This window comes from Prunus dulcis, chromosome 5 (genome assembly GCF_902201215.1).
Source record: "Prunus dulcis chromosome 5, ALMONDv2, whole genome shotgun sequence".
In the NCBI taxonomy this organism is placed as follows: domain Eukaryota; kingdom Viridiplantae; phylum Streptophyta; class Magnoliopsida; order Rosales; family Rosaceae; genus Prunus; species Prunus dulcis.
Window position 1 is genome coordinate 6,863,907 of NC_047654.1, and position 14,626 is coordinate 6,878,532.

At 38.3% G+C, this 14,626-nt stretch overlaps 2 protein-coding genes across 4 annotated transcripts in view; both read right to left on the bottom strand.

Moving 5' to 3' along the window:
* The window catches only part of LOC117627642 (probable glycosyltransferase At5g03795), a 59,920-nt gene extending 52,679 nt beyond the window's left edge, over window positions 1–7,241 (bottom strand). The window contains exons 1-3 of one of the 3 annotated variants that reach the window (XM_034359812.1): window positions 7,109–7,241; window positions 5,698–6,027; window positions 5,482–5,615 (exon numbers count right to left, since the gene is read on the bottom strand). In XM_034359812.1, coding sequence (XP_034215703.1) covers window positions 5,482–5,615; window positions 5,698–6,027 — 464 coding nt within the window. In that variant the 5' untranslated portion in view covers window positions 7,109–7,241. Of the gene's footprint in view, window positions 1–5,481; window positions 5,616–5,697; window positions 6,392–7,108 lie in introns of all 3 variants that reach the window. The other 2 variants (XM_034359811.1, XM_034359810.1) reach the window with 2 other exon arrangements.
* Window positions 7,242–8,770: 1,529 nt separating this feature from the next.
* On the bottom strand, window positions 8,771–9,483 carry LOC117628927. Its single transcript, XM_034361471.1, has 3 exons — window positions 9,400–9,483; window positions 9,256–9,297; window positions 8,771–8,973 (listed from the first exon to the last, which is right to left on the bottom strand). Exons 1-3 carry the CDS (start codon window positions 9,455–9,457, stop codon window positions 8,771–8,773), a joined length of 303 nt encoding a protein of 100 aa, XP_034217362.1. The 5' UTR covers window positions 9,458–9,483.
* Window positions 9,484–14,626: the final 5,143 nt, after the last annotated feature.

The window sequence follows — 14,626 nt, forward strand, 5'->3', positions numbered from 1 at the left end:
CTAGCTGCGTCTGATGTCTAACATGGCAGGATCAAGCTCTTCTGAGCTTCGTACACCAGTGTTCAATGGAGAAAACTATGAGTTTTGGAGCATTCGATTAAAGACCATCCTGAAATCTCATGGACTGTGGGATTTGGTTGAAAATGGCTTTGATGCTTCAGATCCAACGAAGGAAAAAGGAAAGGAAGAAGGATCTAAAGCTGCTGAAGAAGAGAAGTCTGTAACGGCTGAGACTTTGATGAAAGATGCTCGTGCACTTGGACTGATCCAAGGTGCAGTCTCAGACCAAATTTTTCCCAGAATAGTGAATGAAGAAACCTCAAAAGGTGCATGGGATATTTTGAAGCAAGAGTTTAGAGGTGATAAACAGGTAAGAAGTGTGAAACTACAAGGCCTACGTAGAGAGTTTGAATACACTCGTATGAAGGATAGTGAATCATTTTCTGTTTATGCTGCTAAACTGTTTGATCTAATTAATCAAATGAAGAATTATGGTGAAGAGTTACCTAGAGAAAGAGTTGTGCAGAAATTGCTTATTAGCTTGCCTAGATCTTATGATTCTATATGTTCTGTGATTGAGCATTCAAAGGATCTTGACACTCTTGAAATTCAAGAAGTGGTTGCATCTCTCAAGAACTTTGAGCTCAGATTAGATAGGCACAATGAAAATTCCACAGAAAAGGCTTTCACTAGTCTGAACATTGAGAGTAAAAGCTCTAAGAATGGAAGTTCTTCTGGAGGTAACAAGTCTCAGAAGAACTTGAAGGAAAATGGGAAGAATTGGAATAACAAGTCCAATTCAAATCCCAAACCAAATGCATCAAATGATGGAACTAAAACACCCTGCAAGCACTGTGAAAAACTGCACTATGGCAAGTGCTGGTTTGAAGGAAAACCAAAATGCAGAGGATGTGGAAAGTTTGGTCACATGGTTAGAAATTGCCATGACAATCAATCTGTGCAGAAGGTGAACTATGCCAATCAGGTTGAAGAAACTGGAACATTGTTTTATGCATGCAATGCTGTGACAGATGTGAAATTGAACAATTCTTGGTATGTGGACAGTGGTTGTAGCAACCACATGACTGGAGATGAAAGGCTACTGATAGATATTCGAAGGGATGTAACTTCCAAGGTGAAAATGGGGACTGGAGAGACAGTTCAAGTTGCAGGAAAAGGTACTCTTGTGATGGAAACCAAGACAGGCAGAAAACACATTCAAGAAGTGATGTTGGTGCCTGGTTTAGAAGAGAACTTGCTCAGTGTTGGTCAGATGATGGAACATGGGTATTGTTTAGTATTTGGAAAGGGAATGGTGACAATTTTTGATGATTGGTCACTGCAAAATCCTATAGCTAAGGTTCCAATGACTAGCAATAGGTGTTTCTCTCTCACAATGGTACCTGCTACTCAGTTGGTGTTGAGAGCAAGTGTGACTCACAGTTTGCAGACTTGGCATAAAAGGCTGGGTCATCTTAATGATCAAAGCATCAAGATGCTAGCAAATCAAGACATGGTTCATGGACTGCCTAGTCTGGAGAAGGATTTAGCAGTGGGTGAAGGCTGCAAGCTGGGAAAGCAACATAGAGACTCATTTCCTGCAGAATCTACTTGGAGAGCTCAGTTTCCACTTGAATTAGTTCACACTGACATCTGTGGTCCAATGCAGATTGCATCAATGTCAGAAAACAGATATTTCCTGTTATTCATTGATGACTATACAAGAATGGCTTGGGTTTATTTTCTCAGAAATAAATCCAATGCTTTTGAATGTTTCAAGAAGTTCAAAGCAATGACAGAATTGCAGAGTGGACACAAAGTGAAATCACTTAGAAGTGACAGAGGTGGAGAATTCATGTCAAATGAATTTCTTGCATGCTGCAGTGAGGCTGGAATACAAAGACAGCTGACAGTAGCATATTCCCCTCAGCAAAATGGAGTTGTTGAGAGGAAGAACAGGACTGTGATTGAGATGGCAAAGTCTATGCTACATGAAAAGAGTCTTCCATATGAGTTTTGGGCAGAAGCTGTTCATACAACAGTCTACCTTCTCAACAGGTGTCCTTCTAAGTCTCTTAAGAAAATGACACCATTTGAGGCCTACACAGGAAGAAAGCCAGGTATTGCACACTTGAAAGTGTTTGGATGCCTATGTCATGTGCTTATTCCTTCTGTTTTGAGACACAAGTTGGAAGAAAACAGTCACAAATGCATTTTTATGGGCTATGGATTGTGTGAAAAAGGCTATAGACTGTATGATCCTAAGACAAGAAAGATTATCTTGTCTAGGGATGTCTATTTTGATGAAGAAGCCTCATGGAAATGGGAGAATCCTAGCAATGCAGATGTGGGAGTACCTATGCCAGATGGAAATCAAGATACTGCAGAAACTGAACAGAGGGTATTAGATGATCACTCTCAGTTCTTGGATACTCAAATGCAGATGGAAGAAGAAATTGCACCTCAAGGGGAAGAAATGCTTGAAGAGACTCAAAGGCTTGATCACACACCTCACAAGTGGAGGAGTATTAATGACATCATGGCACAATGCAACATGTGCATTGTAGAACCTGACAGCTTTGAAGAAGCAGATTTGGATGAATCATGGAGATGTGCAATGGAGGCTGAATTGGAGATGATTGAGAAGAACAATACTTGGAAATTAGTTGACAGGCCATCTAACAAACCAGTAATAGGTGTTAAGTGGGTCTACAATGTCAAACTGAACCTAGATGGTACTGTGCAGAAGAATAAAGCTAGGCTTGTGGCTAAAGGCTATTCACAGAAGCCTGGAATCGACTATAATGAGACATTTGCCCCTGTGGCAAGACTTGACACCATCAGAACTTTGATAGCCCTTGCAGCACAAAAGGAATAGAACCTATTTCAATTGGATGTGAAGTCTGCCTTTCTCAATGGCATTCTAAAGGAGGAAGTTTATGTTGACCTCAAGGATATGTTCAAGAGAGCAAGGAAACCAAGGTGTACAGGTTGAACAAGGCTCTATATGGACTGAAACAAGCCCCAAGGGCCTGGTATGATGAAATAGATGCCTATTTCAACACTGCAGGTTTCAAGAAAAGCTTAAGTGAAGCTACTCTCTATATCAAAACAAGTGACACCTCAGGTATTATCATTGTCTCACTCTATGTAGATGACATTATATATACTGGAAGCTGTCCTAAAATGCTTGAAGAATTTAAACAAGATATGATGCAACACTATGAGATGACAGACTTGGGTCTGTTGCATCATTTTCTTGGCATGGGAGTGGAACAAACTGACAAGCATATTTTCATTCAACAAAAGAAATATGCCATGAAAATTCTTGAGAAGTTTGGAATGAGAGACTGCAAGTCAGTGGCAATTCCATTAGTGGTGAATGAGAAATTGTGTAGAGAAGATGGGAGTGAAGCAGCAGATGAAAGTGAATTCAGACAGATTGTAGGAAGCCTGCTTTATCTGACTGCCACAAGACCAGATGTCATGTTTGCATCTAGCTTGCTTGCTAGGTTTATGCACAATCCCTCAAAGAAACACATGGGAACTGCTAAAAGGGTGCTGAGATACATTCAAGGCACATTGGATTTTGGAATTGAGTTTGCAAAGGGGAAGACAGCTACTCTAATTGGGTACTGTGACAGTGACTGGGCTGGGAGTGAGGATGATATGAGGAGCACCTCAGGATATGCCTTCACACTAGGCTCAGGCATGTTCTCTTGGGCTTCCATCAAGCAAAACACAGTTGCTTTATCTACAGCCGAAGCTGAGTATGTGAGTGCTGCAGAAGCAACTTCACAAGCTAAGTGGCTCAGATTTGTGCTTCAAGATTTTGGTGAAGAACAGATAGAAGGGACTCCAATTCTATGTGACAACACCTCTGCAATTGCAATGGCAAGGAATCCAGTTCATCACCAAAAGACAAGACACATCAGCAGGAAATTTCATTTTATAAGGGAAGCCATTCAAGCAAAAGAAATTGAACTGGTGTACTGCAAGACAGAAGATCAGATAGCAGACATTTTGACTAAGGCTCTGCCTAAGGATCGGTTTGTGAGGCTGAGAAGCCTGCTTGGCGTGAAATCAGCTAAAGGATTAGAAGGGAGTGTTGAAATATAATCCTCCTGCAGATTTCTTAGAGCTGAAGTCATATTCTATTTATTCTGTTTTTCTACTAAGTCTATTCCAATGATGTAATGAGGACCATTAGATCATAGTCTAGGTGGATTCTCTAGCTTAGATTTGGTATGACAGGTGTAATCACCTAATAGGGTGACAGCTGTAATTCTGTTAGAGAGAATCATACTTCTCTCTCTCTGTCAGTCACACTATGAGAGCTGCAGAGTTTTGCTGAAATCAATAGAACAGTGCATTCCTATTCTCTCTTCATTCTCTCTAGCTAAATGTTCTAGAATGTGCACCTCTCCCTAATCTGAAAATACAGAGATAAACTCAGAATTCTAACAAAAAGGAATTGAGCCTGGCTAGAGCAATGTAACCAAGATAGCTTGTGATCACATATATTGTTATATACTGAAAGGAATGTGTTTCTAATAATAAGTACAAATCTTTGGGTACATTAATTAGGTAAAATCTTTGGAACCAAAATAATAAGTCCAAGTTTCTGAAAAAGAAAAAACAAATTGCTGCATGCTTTATCATCCTAGTGCTCTACTGTAACTCAACAAGAATATGTATGGCTCGTCTAATAGATTCTTTAGACTCGTATAAATTTCAGATAAAGGGAAGGATGAGTAAATTTAAAAATGAACCCAACCAAGATTTAGAAAAGAAAAAATGCTTCTGAGTGGCGATACAATGGGACTTTATCAAAAGTCACAGTATTTTAAAATTTCTGATACCTTATAATCAGAAGAAGATTTAAATGTCTCAGGATATTCAGGGCTTTTGCACTATGATATGATACGTAGAGTTATTATAGAGAGGAAGAACATGGGTAAGGGTTTCATACCGTCAGAGACAAGCCTGAATATGAGTGATTAACAAAATTTTGTGACCAAGAACATGAAATGAATGAGGTTCATAGTACTGAGAAAATTACAGATTCATGTGGTGAATAAGAAATTCAGAACAACTGAAGAACAGAACATGAAAGGATGCGTAACATATGTAACCTAATAGACAAAAATTAGGACAAGTGAAATTTGAGCCCAAAGACTTCCTTGAACTCAATATCACTGATACTAACTTAGCTAGACCGCACAATGCAGATAAGATTTCCTTTAACCAGTCCTATGCCCAACCACTCTTACCATTATGTATCTCAAATCTTGCAAGTAAACACTGCATATACCCGAGTAGGTGACCTATGAGCAAATATACTTTTTTTCACATGAAGGACTAAATGAACATCCACAATTCCTAGAAGTTTGCATTCAAAATATGTATCACACACACACTGGCACGCATATGAACAACTAGGATGACAAAGGAAAAATGGTGATGGCATTGTGAGATTACCTTTTGAAAACAGAAATGTTTCGAAATATAGGGGCATATAGATCAGGATCATCCTCCATAACTGCTGGGGCATGCTCGACCTCTTTCTTTGCATATACAAGTGCCTCTTTTGGTGTCAAGGACCAAATGAATTTCTAAATACATATGCTACAGTGTTAAGATCATTGGTAACATCTTTCTTTAGCATAAACTCAATGAAAAAAGGAACAAGACTACCTGCATACGAGAAGGCACAGTTCTACGTGGAGGGGGAGGAGGAGGGACGACCTTTGACATGTTATCAACTTTCGAATCTTTTCTTCTCCTTCTAGATTTTCCCCTCGGAGGAACTAAGGCTGCAACTGGCATAATTGGCACTGAGAGATTCAAATCAATAGGAGGATTTGGTGAAACAATGGGGGCACCAGAAATTATTTGCAATCTTTTGACCCTTGCCTCAGTAGAGGTCTTATTCAAGCTGAGGCTACTGTTCAAGGGTTTATCTGATGGAATTGCGACCGGCAGAGAGAGGAACCACATATCCAGAGGATCATTAAGTATAAACATCTGCAACATGACACAGGATGCTGTCATGATGGCCCCCACAAAAAATATCTTTTTCCAGTCAATTTTATACCCGCCAAAGAGCCGGATAAATTCTTTCATTAGGATCACAGCAAGGCTCTCACATAAAGTTTTCATCTCATCATACTACAAGATTTCCACCTCGCCAACATATAAAAAAGTGAATCCCCAGCAGCCATGAGCTTATTAATCTACAATTCTCCTAAATGAGAGTCCAGGTCCAGAAATTTCAGCTTTCGTAACAAGGTCTGCCAAATTTTCAAACTACCTACGTGTTTGATAATGTCCAAGCCTTATCCCTCTCTCTGAAAGGTGTAAACTCCACAAAATTTGGTAAATCAGCTTCCTAGCAAAGAATCGGAGAGAGAGAGAGAGAGAGAGAGAGAGAGAGAGAGAGAGAGAGAGAGAGAGAGACAGATTACAGAACTAGTCAAAATGACTGTCATCATGTTTTTGCAGTGATCAAAGACAAAATTATGGGAAACCATAGATAGTTCTACCAGAAGTCAGAACACAACATAAATACCAAGTGATAATGAAACTAACTTTTACTTAGATTATAAAGCCGAGAGAAACTAAAAAAATTATTCTTCGAAGTTTATGTTACAAGTTCCTAGCTCATGCTTTTGCAAAACCATAACATGCATTGTCAGACTGAAACTACTTATAATTTTTCAACAAATTCCAGTAAAAAACAACTTGAATTCACAACAATCATATTACATCATGTTGAAAATCTTGCTAAGTATCAAAATCCAATAGTCTGGAGAAAACCCAATATGCTAAATTCAATTCTGGACAGTTTAAGAACAGAAAAAAAAAAAGATAAAAAAGAGCAACACTGTTCTTCATCTAATTCAAATACAAAATACTACCTTTTTCGATCATTTCAGTTGTTTTGGGCTAGTTGTATTAAAAAGGGGTCCCTGACTGAAATTTTTTCTCTTTTTTCTTCTGGGTATTAAAGGAAATTCGAGTTCCAGAATTAGAAAAGCAATAGATCAACACAGGACCGATAAGTAAAACAACAATATAATGTTATGTATGTGGGTAGAAATCATACCTTGATCCAGTGAGCTAGAGCAGAGCCAGCTGAGCTAAAATGGGAACGAATCGAATTCGAAGAAGCTGATGGACCTAAGACACAGGAGAGAGAGGTTAGGGAGGGAAACAGAGAGAGAGAGAGAGAGAGCTTGCGAGACAGACGGTAACGGTTCTCGACTTTTGGTAATAAAAATAGACCTTTTGAATATTTTGACCAGTCAATCCGTCAAGTTCAACTGCTCAAACGACTACTAAATAAATAAATAAAACAATTAAATAAGAGGAGGGGCTAGTTAGCGACAGTTTAGCAAGCTGTCAATTGTCTGTCAACCAAGTTAAGAATTAATTAAGTAAAAGTCTTTAGACCAAAATAAATAAATAAAAATCATATTAATGTCATCATTTCCATTTTTTTAAAGAAACACTTATGTGAAACGGAGGTTAATCATGACATATTATGCGTGATAATTTTTTCACGTGACAATATGTGATTGGCCGAAGATAGAAAAACAATATTATCCTTATTTTATATAAGTTTTTTTGCTTTTTTGTTGGGTCAATGTCGTTTGATGATATAATTGTATGAAATCCTTGAAAATGTGCGCTTAAAATAGTCACCAAAAGAATAAGTATATGCAAGGCTAGCTATGCTAGAAGGTAGAGTGCATTTTAAGTTTAACTCAAAACTTGTAGGGAGCATGGCATGGAAGGTGTCCCGAGTTAGGAGAGGAACTTGTTATGGTGTTTGGTGATGGACAAGTGAAGTTCTATTTTCGGGACATTTTAACGAGACTACATATTTTCATGTTGATATTATTGTTTGATTTATAAGGTTGATGAAATTTCATTCACAATAAAAAATAATTTTTTAAAAATAACTTTAATTGAATCGTTTGACTTCAAAAGATTACCCATTATACATTTTCTTTGATCGGTTTCTTTCTATATAAATTGTACATTCTTATTGGGCATATAATTAGAGAGGTAGTACATTCTTGTTTGAAAATATGTAGTCAACGATGTGTTCCTTCAATTTTGGTCGTCACCAAGAAATTGAAAAGGTAAATGCAACTGTCACTTGAATTTCAAAAGAGACAATATCTTCATAAATTGAGATCCTAAAAATATTGAAAATTGAAACAAACAGAATAATTTACAAAAGGGTATTATAGGAAGTACAACAAGGAAATTTTAAAAATAAATTTAAGAAAGGGGGACAATTTGACGTGAGCCTAAAGGTGACATGTCATATGTCTCAAGGTGACATATCAACTCGAGATGCTCTTTGCAATACTCCCACAACGTCATATGTCTTTTTTTCCCGATTAAACGTGAGCCTAATTAATTCATATAAAATAATTAATAATAAGAATAATTTATTGTCGTCTTTGGATGTATCCAAGGTTGAAAAATAAAAATAAAAATCTAAAAAAATCCAATAAAAAAAATATCCTTCAACCAATCAAGTATAATATGAATCAAATTTAGTCAATCGAGAGAGAGAGAGAGAGAGAGAGAGAGAGAGAGAGAGAGAGAGAGAGAGAGAGAGAGAGGAATAATAGGCATTGCTTATTTCATGCGAAAAAAAGAAAGAAAAAAAAGATAATATTAATGTCCTCTTAATTTATCCAATGGATAAGGGTTTTATTTATTATTATTATTATTATTATTTGCTACAGGTCTAGCAAGGCAACACGCACACACAAAAATATATTTCATTTGGAGTGGGTGGCCTTCCCTCGCAAATTGACACACTGTTGGGCTCAGCCAGCGAACATCTTACGCTGCATTCATCTTCCTTTCCTAGCCGGAGTGGCCCTCTTGGCTCGGGGCAATATGAACCATATATAATCTTTCTGCAGCTGGGATCAGCCGACGTCACCCCTTCAAAAACAAAACAATCAAATTTTCAAAAGTACAATGACATTTTCGACATTTTTTATTTAAATTTTTAGTAAAAGCAATTGGGAAGAGGTGTTTGTACAAATGAATTGGGTGCCTCGGAGTTTCAAATCTCTACTCACATAAATAGAGGTGAAAGAGTTCAACCAATTGAGCTATACCCCGCATCCACATTCATATTTATCAAACAAGACATTGTCATGCATCTGCCACATTATATAGAGACTAAAATTTGGGTCCACTCAAAATCTCATTCATGCTTACCGTTTGCGTTATTTTCTTTGACAATGGCTTTCGTGAACATAGCTGACGAAAAAACAAAACCTTGAGTTAGTTATGCCAGTTGATATACGTAGAGATTTACAATGAGACGTTGAAAGTATGTATATATATGATATATCTATATACCTGAACCAAGAAGAACAAGGATGATAAAAAAGTTGAGTTGCGGCAGCACCTTCGCCATCTTCACCTTACAACTAGTACTTTGGCAAAAACCGAAGAAAAAAAAACCCTGACAGAGATACCTTTAGACTCGTGGTTGTTGTTATGGTGGTGAGATTGAAATGAATTTATAGAGTTGAAATATGAATTAATCACATAATTACTTGCAAGAATCAATATTTACATAACAAATCATGGTAATTAATTTTCAAAATGCTAAGATCATGTATAATTAGATTTCTTGTATATAAAAAAACAATGTAACAAATCAGATTTACTTATTTCCATTTACTATATGATCTTATAGCAGTATTTGCCAATATCATTAGTTTGTTCAGTAAACTAGCCCACCATTCATGCCCAAAATAAGCAACGTAGAAATTTCAAGAATAATAGGCATTGCCATAATTTGCATTTTGCCTATTTATGGTCAAAATATGTAATCTAGAAATTTCAAGAAAGTATATTGTTGTGTATGTCAAATGGAGGAAAAAATCTAGTAAATCATTGGAGATATTATCATGATTTTATGGGATAATTCTGATAGAAATTGTCTTTGATTTGCTTGAGACACAAGATAACATATTTTTGGGAATGAATTGAACTTCATGCAATGCCAAATTTTTGGGAAGTTTTTTTTTTTTTTTAAATACTTATTTAGTAATTGCAAAAGGCAATAATGCCAACGTGCCATGAGAGTTCGAATCCAAAAGGAGCCCTGGCAGAAGGTACCACCAGACACCCAATCACAACAGAAGACATGTTAGTAGGGCGAATCGATTGTCTTTGACGTAGGCGAAGGCCATTGCCTCTGATAAGCCAAGTGTCCTTGTAACAACCCGATCCTAAATCAATTTTGAATTATTAATTTATTATGGGAAAAGACTATTTACCCCGGGAATATTTTATTGGGTCAAAAGTTGACTTTTTGCTCGAGATACGTAGAGCACGTCCTCGCGAATGTTTCGAACAGTCATTTTCAGACAACCATTTCTCCTCGTCTGGCCACCAAATCAAGTGCCACAACTTGCAAACTCTTCGCCTCTTTCTCCTCTTCCCATAAATACCCATATCCAGCCTTGATTCCAAGCGAATCAACTAGAAAATAGAGCCAAAGTTGAGCCCGAAAACGGGCAGCTTCGAACCCAGAATTTTTTTGGGTATTTTCCGGTGGATTCCAGCCGCTATAGCTCAGGTAATTACACCTAAGCTACTCTCCTACCTTCTCTTTGTGTCATCCCTCGAAAACTAACATGAATCCATTCTAATTTCGTTGATTTTGAAACTAAATTTTCTAGGTTTTCAAGTGACAGAAAGCTTCGTTCGAGGGCTTTAGAGATGAAATTGATCGTCGAGCCAAGGTATAAAGTTACTCCCCTTGATGTGCTTAATCCGTAGGTGTGATTATTGGCCGGCGGTTTGGAGTTTTCCGATCGCCGGAAATTTTCTCAATGCGCCCGCCGGCGGTGGCGGCACGTGGCAGCGTGTCACTGGGGTGTCAATGTTAGGTTTTTGTCCTAGAATGTTCGCCACGTCCTGAGCATGACGGTATGCTCGGATTTCAACTTGGTTATCGTTTGGTCGTTGATTAGATATCACATATTAGGCGTTATCCGGGTTTGATACATCCAGACCGTTGGATCAACTTCATTTTCAAATATGTTAATCTAGGCACCTCTAGGATCATGTACAAATTCACGGATCGAGAATCGGAGTCCCGGATACTCCAATTTAATATTTCAAAGTTTAAGTTAAACAATAACCATCCGATCGTATGATTGTGAGCAATCCGATCGTCCGATTCAGACCAGACTTGCAGGACATGGTTATTTAAATGTGAGGAACTTATAGGAACTCTCGGATTGGTAATTGGAGGTCGTGGATCCCACGAGGTCCCGTATTGACTAATATGGAAGTTTATCACTTAGTGAGTCTCGGGTCTTTTAAGACAGTTCTAACAATCCGAAATGCTTAAGTAGGCATAAGAATGACTTTAAAGTTAGTGCACGCACTTCTAGGAGATGGGGGTCAGTGTTTTAATTAAATACTTATACCGAGCACTTTTATTAATTAAATATTCATGGTGGTTTAATCAGGCACCCGGGGCCAGGCAGACCCGCATGAGGGACCTTCAGGAGGTCCAGCTAGCTCGGACCAGGAGTGAGTGGACTTTTCTTTTATAAATGATTTTATGCAAATGAATTTCATTATTTGATCTTGAATAAGTTTTATTGATTATGGTTTTCCTAGCATGATTTGTTGAAGTTAAATATCTTTATTTATATGCTGCCTAGTTGAATATGCTAAAAAGATATGGAAAGTAAAGCTTGAGATATATATCAGGTAAATGACAGCAAAGTTCTAGATTTAACAAAAATTCAGTTATTCATCAGACCTTTCAGAAATTTTAGATTTTCTTAAGCCACCTTAAGTACCCAGTTATAGAAACAGGTTGCCTTCAGATAAGACGATGTCTACGGACATCTAGGTTGCCTTTGGTTTATGTTGCCTTCGGATATGACGATGTCCACAGACATCCAGGTTGCCTTCAGTTTTGTCAGCGCGCTTGACATTTGCCTCACGAGTTTTGGGGACGCCCGGACCGTGGGAGCCAGGAATGCGGATCAGGCTGACTACGGTCCCCTAAATCCTACCAGTTTGCTGCTCGGGTTGACTTTGTGTCACCGAAACTTGCCAGGGGAATTGACAGATTATCAGGAATTGACGGATTATCGGGAATTGACGGATATCAGAAATTGACAGAATTAAAGGGGTACACCTAGGTGGTAGTTTTAAATTGATTTCAATGCTTTTAAGAGAGTTTTATTGACCTTGAGTATGATTGGCATATACGTATATAATTATGTGAATGCATTGATTTTAGTACGAATATAATGAAGAGGAAAATTCAGTTTTGCATAACTGTTTTTACAGTGGGGTTAGTATGTTCATATGCTATTTTCTAGACCTTTATTTTTGTCCACTCACATTTTTGAATGTTTTGCGTCCCAGGCAATAGACGCACCAGAGCGCCACCACCGGGCAGATTCCACACTCCGCTCCACTCTTCCTTTTTTTTTATAGAATTTTCTTTTGAAATCAAATTGTTCTGTTGTATATTCCTGAATTAGTTGCTCTGATGATTTGCCCTAGGACTTTCTGTGTGGCCTGAGGCCGTTTAGTTTATCAGAACTGTTTGGATCTTAAATTGGAAGCATGTTGGCAGTTGGGATATGTATATTTATGCTTTTGACAGGTGAAAATTATGGGAAATGATCAAATTGCAGGGGAGACTTTGCCGAATTTTCGGTAGAAGTTGAACTTGTACTTGAATTTTAACTAGAAGGGAAATTTAGTCATTGTGCCCGACACCCGCCAAGTGTCGGACATGAACAGAGTTCGGCTCGGATTCCAAACCTATGCTTCTTAGGAGCTGAATCAATCTATCCTCTCGCAACATGCCTCTTTTCTTTCCCTCACTAGCATGAAGAATGCCCATTTCACTAGCTCTTCTTCTTGTGGGAATAAATAGAGGGGTATGTTTTCCCTTTGAATGAGTAGATTTTCCGGCCCCTGTTCCCCCTTTACTTAATGCTTTTAAGGTTCGAAAAGAAGACTGAGTGGACAAGGGGCAGGGAAGTTAAATTACAGAAATGGTAGTCGTGAATTGGTACAGCGGTACTGCCTACTTTGGTTACTCCTTGTTGTGATCCTTCACTCTGAGCTAAAAGAGTCTCTTAAGTGCTAGCGCAGTGGGAGAGAAAATAGCAATGAACCTTATCTAAACTATTAGTTCCCTCCTATCTAGAGCTCTCTACAAGAGGAAAATGGTATAGGCAAATTGACGCATCTGAGCAAGCATGGAATACTTAGTGCTTGGAATCTTAATGCTATGAGGATTGGGGGAGAGAACAGGTCCAGGAAGCCTAGATATTGCATCATTTGAAAGCAGCGCTAAAAGACCCATAAGAGTTGTAAACAAGTGAGATAGGCATGGATGGGGGCAAGTAGTAAGGGATTGTCTTGGCAGAATAAAACAAATGCGATCGGTAATGAGATATTGAATGGAAAGAACGAAAGCGACGTACATACTGGATTGACTGGCGTGTGCCAACTACTCTACTTCCCTATTTCTTGCCTTTTCACCTCCCCTAATTGGTGCACTTTTTCCCCAAAGAAGAAAGAGATAAGCAATGACCGAACTAGACCAATGAAAGAGGACCAAGGTTTTTATGCGTTAGCCAAGTGCACCCATTACACCGCCCATATTACATAAGCGAAAAGGACACGCCCTATTGACCAACTGAAGAGCATCCTTATAAAGGAATGAATGGGAAGCAGGCCGGGTATATATTGCTAGAGTTATCTTTACTTCACCCCATGCATACTCCTCTATTCTAATATTTGAATTCCATCTCTAACAGAGTATGCCCTGGCCTAGGGCAACCAGGGCCACAGCCTGGGGCACAAATTTTTCGTACTCCATATATATATTCTCTCTCTCTCTCTCTCTCTCTCTGTGTGTGTGTGAAAAAGGGGAAAAAAAAAAAAGAAGAAGAGAAGAAACTAAACAGACGCTCAACATCAAAACCAAAACCAAAACCAAAACCAATTCTCCTCATTTCCAATAAAAAGTCAAGTGCACATAATAATAATTTAAGAATTGTTCACCCGTTTTGTTTTTATTCCTGTGATGGAAGGGCAAAGTTCCCCATTACCTTGAAAATCATTGACTGGTCAACAAGCCAACTTTCTTTGGTGTGCGAGCGTGCCACTGCTAGCAATAAAAAAATCCTAGCAGACTTCTTTGAAACAAATAACTTGCGCCCCAAGTTACTTATTTCTAAACAATGTGAATTTGGGTGAGGAATATCTCCCAAGTAAGTTCTTTTCCTGCCTCAGACTGGTGAGTACTTCATAATTTATCACAGTATAAAAGTGGTAGTTCTGGCCAGAATAGATGATAATAAAGTGGACTGTTTTAGGCAGAACTACCTTTTATAAAATTAAGAAGGGAGAAATCAACTTTAGAAAGACAAAAAGATAGCTGGAATCCCATTTCTGCCTGGGTAGAAACTTCTAATCCGGGCTGGACTGAGTATGTCTGTACTGGACTGAGCTGTCAACAACTTCAACTGCTTACCTTCAGCTGTAAACCGATATCAAAGTTCAATTTTGGCAGAGCTTTAAT

Excerpts from the sequence above, each read along its gene's own strand:
- LOC117628927 (XM_034361471.1), bottom strand. The coding sequence starts at position 9,457 with ATGGCGAAGGTGCTGCCGCAACTCAACTTTTTTATCATCCTTGTTCTT. Across the intron at positions 9,298-9,399 it reads CCTTGTTCTTCTTGGTTCAG|CTATGTTCACGAAAGCCATT; the intron begins GTATATAGATAT and ends TTTTTTCGTCAG. Across the intron at positions 8,974-9,255 it reads CAAAGAAAATAACGCAAACG|GGGTGACGTCGGCTGATCCC; the intron begins GTAAGCATGAAT and ends TTGTTTTTGAAG.